The sequence below is a fragment of the Dipodomys ordii genome, unplaced genomic scaffold, assembly GCF_000151885.1.
Source record: "Dipodomys ordii isolate 6190 unplaced genomic scaffold, Dord_2.0 Scaffold99, whole genome shotgun sequence".
In the NCBI taxonomy this organism is placed as follows: domain Eukaryota; kingdom Metazoa; phylum Chordata; class Mammalia; order Rodentia; family Heteromyidae; genus Dipodomys; species Dipodomys ordii.
In genome coordinates, this window is record NW_012267315.1 from 2,265,848 (window position 1) to 2,272,661 (window position 6,814).

The 6,814-nt window shown below is 40.5% G+C and overlaps 1 protein-coding gene across 2 annotated transcripts in view; it reads left to right on the forward strand.

Moving 5' to 3' along the window:
* Nanp (N-acetylneuraminic acid phosphatase) overlaps nt 1–5,440 on the forward strand; it is a 9,654-nt gene extending 4,214 nt beyond the window's left edge. For both annotated transcript variants that reach the window (XM_013027026.1, XM_013027027.1), the window contains one exon: nt 3,496–5,440. In XM_013027026.1, the coding sequence (XP_012882480.1) occupies nt 3,496–4,152 (657 nt within the window). In that variant the 3' untranslated portion in view covers nt 4,153–5,440. The remainder of the gene's footprint in view (nt 1–3,495) is intronic.
* Nucleotides 5,441–6,814: the final 1,374 nt, after the last annotated feature.

A 6,814-nucleotide genomic window follows, 5' to 3' on the forward strand; every position in this document is an offset into this window, starting at 1 on the left:
TTTTTTTTTTTTTGCCAGTCCTGGGGCTTGAACTCAAGCCTGGGCACTGACCCTGAGCTTCTTTTGCTCAAGGTTAGTACTCTACCACTTGAGCTACAAGCGCCACTTCTGGCTTTTTTTGTTTATGTAGCACTGAGGAATGGAACCCAGAGCTTCATGCATGCTAGGCAAGCACTCTACCACCAAGCCACGTTCCCAGCCAATAGTCTATGAGACTCTAATTCCACTGAAACTACAAAAAATTGCCGGAAGTGGAGCTGTGGCTCAAGTGATAGTGTGCTAGAATTGAGGAAAAGAAGTTTAGGGATAACATCCAGGGCCTGAGTTCAAGCCCCAGGATGGGCACACACACTACCCACACAAGATGGGCACGACAGTGCCTGTCATCTCAGCTATATGGGAAGCATATAAAAGGATTGGGGGCTGGGAAGGTGGCTCAGTGGTAGAGTGCTTGCCTTGCATGCATGAGTCTCTGGGTTCAATTCCTCAGCACCACATAAGCAGAAAAAGCTGGAAGTGGTGCTTTGGCTCAAGTGGTAGAGTGCTAGCCTTGAGCTGAAGAGATGAGGGACAACATTCAGGTCCCATGACCAACAAAGAAAGAAAAAGAGAGTAAGAAGGAAGGAAAAGAAAGGATTGGGGTTCAGACTGATTTATAAAAGCAAGACCAACAATAATCAAGCAAAAAGGACTGGAAGTTGTAGAGTACATGGCTAGCAAGTCCAGGGCCTGGAGTTCAAACCCCAGTACCATCAAGAAAAAAAAAAGGTGGGGAAAAGAAAGCTGTGATATTTACCCAGTCTTGTGCATGGATTCTTCTGTGGATAAACCTGAAAGCATAACCCCAAGATCTTGCAGTATGAAGCCATCGACTTACCTGGGAATAATAGTTGCCAAGGTAATTCAAGCAGGATCTACCACAGGACAGGGTGCAAGGCTCTTTACAAGATGATTCCTGGTGTCTTCTCAGCTTTGTTACTTAGTACCTTCCCTTATATACCTTCCATTTGACTTGGCTCAGCTTGCCTTATCTACATCACATGGCCTTTGGCCTTCTGTGTAGAGTTGATTAATTTCATCCCCATCATTTCTGGGTGGCAGATCCCTGGTTTACTTCCTCTGCCTCTGTAACTCTTCCAGATGCCTTTGGGTATTAGTTCAGTTCTTATCCATTCCATTGTTAAGGACTCGAACCAGCATTTGTGGTGTGTATATGTCTGACTTCTCTACCAGATAATGCCCCAAAGACAAGGGGGCATTCTCTAGGGCCCAGTATGGGCTTTGGAAAATGGCATGTATGGGTTTAACTTTCAGATCTGCCAAGTTTTTTTTTTTCCATTTTCTTTTTTAAAATAATTTTTTTATTGTGGTTAAGTGATTACATAAATTTCACAGTATTGTGAGATAGTGATACTCAGGTAAAGTCACAAACACATTCTAACCTTCATGAGGCAAATTGTCATTATCCTGGTCTATAAAGTTTGTGAATTCTATAGCTTTGACAATACAGCTATTTCTTCCACATTGGGTGAGTATGTACATTTCTTTCCGCTATCCTCTCATTCCCTCCCTCCCATCACTACCCTTGAATTGCTTAATTCCTTTTCATCAGTGTCCAGTGCAGCTGATGGGCCCCTCTGTTGTATGTTTTCCCGTTTCCCTCTGATTCTGTGTCCTCCTCCTAGTTTCCCTCAGATGTGTGCATATATACCATATACGTGGCCAACAACTTAATGATACAACAAAATGAGTGGAGGTCCTTAGTTTCTTGAATCCTGTTTACTTTGTCATATCTCCTTGCATTTTGTATTTAACATCCACATATCAGGGAGATCATGTGCCATTTGTTTCTTTGCTCTTGGTTTACCTCATTCAAAATGATTTTTTTCTTTTTTCTTTTTTTTTGGGGTCCAGTCATGGGACCTGAACTCTGGGCCTAGGTGCTGTCCTTCAGCTCGTCAGCTCAAGGCTAGCACTCTACCACTTGAGCCACAGAGCCACTTCCGGCTTTTTTCTTTTTGCTTATGTGGTGCTGAGGAATTAAACCCAGGGCCTCAGGCATGCAAGGCAAGCGCTCTACCACTGAGCCACCTTCCCAGCCCCTCAAAATGATTTTTTTCTAGTTTCATCCATTTCCCTGTAAATGCCATTATTTTGTCCCTTCTAATGGCTCTAGCAAGTTTTTAACAGTTCTGAACCACTATTGCTGCAGAGTTGTAGCAAAGATTAAAAGTATGTGTTCATTTAGTAACAATGCTATATTAGGGTCTTTAGTTAAATGTAAAAGGCAGGCTAAATGGCTAAGACTAGTGAAATAGGTCTGGGGATATAGTTCAACAATAGAGTGCTTGACCAACATGCACAAAGTTCTAGTTTCAGTTTTTAGCACTCAAAGGAAAAAAGTGAATGTCGGTAAGGAAAGAGTAGATGGATTAATGTTATTTGGGGGGAAGAATTTAAATGTTTGTCAAAAGTTAAGGTGAGCCAGGCATTGGTGGCTCATTCCTGTAATCCTACCTACTCAGGAGGCTGAGATCTGAGGATTGCAGTTCAAAGCCAGCGTAGGCAAGAAAGTCAATGAGACTCCTATATCCAGTTACCAGAAAACCAGAAGTGGAACTGTGGTTCAAAGGGTAGAGTGCTAGCCTTGAGTAAAAGAGCTCAGGGAAAGCGCCCATGCCCTGAGTTCAAGCTTATGACCAATTTTTTTAAATAATAATTTCAAGTGTTTTTTCTGACTATAAGCACACATTTTACTGTCATATCTTCATGATCAAGATGAAGGTAGTAGACTTGCAGGGAGGGGCCAGTGGCTCACACCTATAATCCTAGCTATTCTGGACACTGAGTTCTGTGGGTCATGGTTCAAAGCCAGCTTGGGAAGATAAATCTGAGAGAATCTTATCTCCAGTTAGCCAGCAAAAGATGAGAACTCAAGACTGAAGTCATAGAGTGAGCAAGAAAGCAGAGCCAGAGTTGCAAGTCGAGTTCAACAGAGACACAACCAACACAGAAAGAAAGAAGAAAATAGAATGGGAGGGGAATGGGGTGGGGAAGGAAGGAGATAGGAGGAAAGGAAAGAAGGAAGGGAGGGAAAGAAAAACACGGTGGACTCAAAAACTGTCAAATAACTGAAGTCTGGTTATTAACTGTATGAAGGATCATCTTAGATTAGAAATTGGTTAAAAGAAGAAAATTATTGGAATGAGTTGTCTAGAGATGGCAAGACCTCCTTGTTTGAGTGTTTCTAAAGCCAAGGCCAGTTCCCATGAGGAATGGTGTGGTACTGGTACTAGAAGCTACTACTGAGCCTGTCAACCGCTGTAGCATCACAGCTTCTCAGGAAGTAATGGTTATAAACAGTATGTTTTGTCCAAAAAAGAAATTCATTACCTGACTTACAAAATGGCAACCTCTCCATATATCACCTGTATTACAATTTTAAAAAGAAAAACAAAAAACAATGTGTTGACCAAATTCTTTTTCTTTGTTTAGGTAATAAAGCTCTTACAGTCAAAATACCACTCTAAAGAAGAGGCTGAACTCATCTGTGATAAAGTTCAAGTTAAACTCAGCAAAGAATGTTTTCATCCTTACAGTACATGTATTACAGATCTGAGGACTTCACACTGGGAAGAGGCAATCCAGGAAACAAAAGGTGGTGCTGACAATAGGAAATTGGCGGAAGAATGTTATTTTCTCTGGAAATCTACACGTTTACAGCATATGACCCTACCAGAAGATGTCAAAGCCATGCTTACTGAACTGCGCAAAGAGGTCCGCCTGCTCTTGTTAACAAACGGTGATAGACAGACACAGAGAGAGAAGATAGAGGCTTGTGCCTGTCAATCCTACTTTGATGCTATCGTTGTAGGTGGAGAGCAGAAAGAGGAGAAGCCAGCACCTTCCATATTTTATCACTGTTGTGATCTTCTTGGAGTACAGCCTGGGGACTGTGTGATGGTTGGTGACACATTAGAAACGGATATTCAAGGAGGCCTCAATGCAGGGCTGAAAGCAACAGTCTGGATAAACAGAAGTGGAAGTGTGCCAGTGATGTCATCCCCTGTTCCACACTATGTGGTTTCTTCTGTGCTAGAATTACCAACCCTCTTACGAAGTATAGATTGCAAAGTTAGCTTGTCAGTTTAAATCATTTAAAAGCATGATGACAATGTTTACAGTCAATTTACAGGGTTGGAACTGAGGAAAGGCATTTTATGTATTATGGTCCAGTTCTAATTATAGTGTGATTTCGGATTTAATGACTATATTATAAAGGTTCTCCAACTCTATTGCTTTTGATATGCAACTGTAAGATTTGTATTTATATCTGAAAATCCAGATTGTATTAATACAAGTTACTTTTAGTAGGAGGTCCAGCAAACTTGAAGAAATGTAGTATTTGTTAGTCTATTACTTGAGATTTATAAAATTATTTTAATAATTTTTTAGCATCTTGGCTTCAGGATACTAAGCAGGGTAGCATACCCCTGGATATACAAGTGCGGGTGTTTGGCTTAGGAATAGATATTTTTTAATAAATAGATATTCTAAAACATAGTTATTCATAATCTAGTTAATATTGAAATAAGTACTAAGTTTAGCAAATCATGGTGTTTCCTAGTGAAACGTTGAATATTTTTAAAACATAAATCATATTTTTGGCTACTCTGGGTGTGTATATTCTTTTCTATTGTGAATCTGATGTTCCTGCCTGACTTTGGAGTGTGGGATGTCTTTCTGTGCTGTGTATATGACAAGTAGATTTTTTCCAGTTTAAAAAGGAAAAAAAAAGAGCTAATAAACCAACATGTGGTACTCCTTCTTCATGCCATTTTCACACCTTTCTAGAGTAAACACATGGCTTTCATATAGTCTTTTAAGTCCTATGGAAATATTTTTTGGTATCTTTTCCAAGGCACACACACAATCGAGTTAAGGGGACTGGGCTGTTTGCTAAAGAAAATTGCTACAAGCCATTTGACTAAAAGTCATTTTCCTTCTGTGGGTTTGTAAGACGAAGGTTGCCTCTGTGTGCCTAACCAGCTAGTCTCCCCACGCCTATCTGTGTTTACGGAGTTGTTCCTCCCATGTGATGAAACTAATAAAAAATCAGATATTATTAACTTAGTTTCAGGGTACCATTTTAACACTTGAGTGCTTCTTAGAGTTACCATCTGCCTTCAAGTTGTTTTTTTTTTTTTTTCAGAACCAAGTAATTATTTTACAGTCTTCTATATCTACTTCAAGGCTCACTTACAGCTTATTAATTAATGGCTCTGTAGCAAGGCATTAGTTCACAACTAGAACAACTTCCAAATACAATTAGGCTAGATAGGCTTATAATTCCACTGATACAACTTGAAGTGGAGTAGCTAATAAAGGTTAAAAGTGACTAAGGGAACTATTGCTTGCATTCTTTTTGGTAGGCTGTATTAAAAAAAAACATGATAAGAAAGTATTAGTGACCAGGTACAGTGACATACACCTATAATCCTAATCCTTGGGTTGTGGAGGGCAGAAAGTTTCAGAGTTTGAGGCCAGCATGGACTGCTTAGCAAAACCCTTTCTCAACAAAAGAAAAATGAATGCCCAAGTACATACATAAGATAAATTATTTGGAAATGTATAGCTGAGATTCTGAAATTCAAGGTAATCTGTAAACCTAAAACTATTTGTCTTCTACACCTAAACCAGATTTTCTGCCTTATGCACATGTCTGTTTTGTGTTTTCTTCTGATTTGATTTTGAGAATGATGATTGTGATCCAGGAAGCTGTTGCTAAGAAGCTGAACACTTGGTGTTTAGAGTTCCAGGTACAATCCCTGTAGGAAATTTTGCCTATTTAAAAGTTGTTGAGGAAGTGGCGCTGTAGCTCAAGTGGTAGAGGGCTAGCTTTGAGCTGAAGAGCTGAGGGACAGTGCTCAGGCCCAGAGTTCAAGCCCCACCACTGACAGAAAAAAAAAAAGGTTGGAGGATTTGGGCAAGAACTGTGTTCATGATGTTCCTAACAGAGCAGTTGACATGTTTGTTGTCTTAGCTGTTCCACTGGGTGGATGATGTAGGTGTGTGGTAGGTGTGTAGCATCACAGTCTTTGTGCTAAGTGTGGGGTTTTATCACTTTGAGAGTATTAAATGAGATTTCTTTGGCAAAAAAAAAAGCCAGGCATTGGAGGCTTATGCCTGTAATCCTAGCTATATATAAGGCTGAGGTCTGAGGATCACAGTCCAAAGCCAACCCCAAGCAGGAAAGTCCATGAGACTTATCTCCAATTAACTACCAGAAAACCAGAAGTGGCACCGTGGCTCAAAGTGGTAGAGAGCAGTAGCCTTGAATGAAGATGCTCACTAAGCGCCCTGGCCCTGAGTTCATGCCCCAGAAACAATAGGAAAAACAACAAGAGCTCAGGGACAACACCCAGGCACCAAGTTCAAGCCCACAACCAACCAAAAAAAAGAGAAAATTAGATGAAATTGACTTGTCTTCACAGTTTGCATTATATACAGAACAGCATTGCAATCCAGTTTGTACTCTTCCTCAGGGAGGAACTGTGTGGCTTCTAACCTGAACAGAATGTTAAAGAGGATATTAGGAAGTTTGGAATAGGGCTGGGAATGTGGCTTAGTGGCACAGTGCTTGCCTAGCACGCATGAAACCCTGGGTTCTATTCCTCAGTATCACATGAACAGAAAAAGCCAGAAGTGGTGCTGTAGCTCAAGTGGTAGAGTGCTAGCCTTGAGCAAAAGAAGCTCAGGGACAGTGCATAGGCCCTGAGTTCAAGCCCCAGTATTGGCCCAAAAAAAAAAAAAA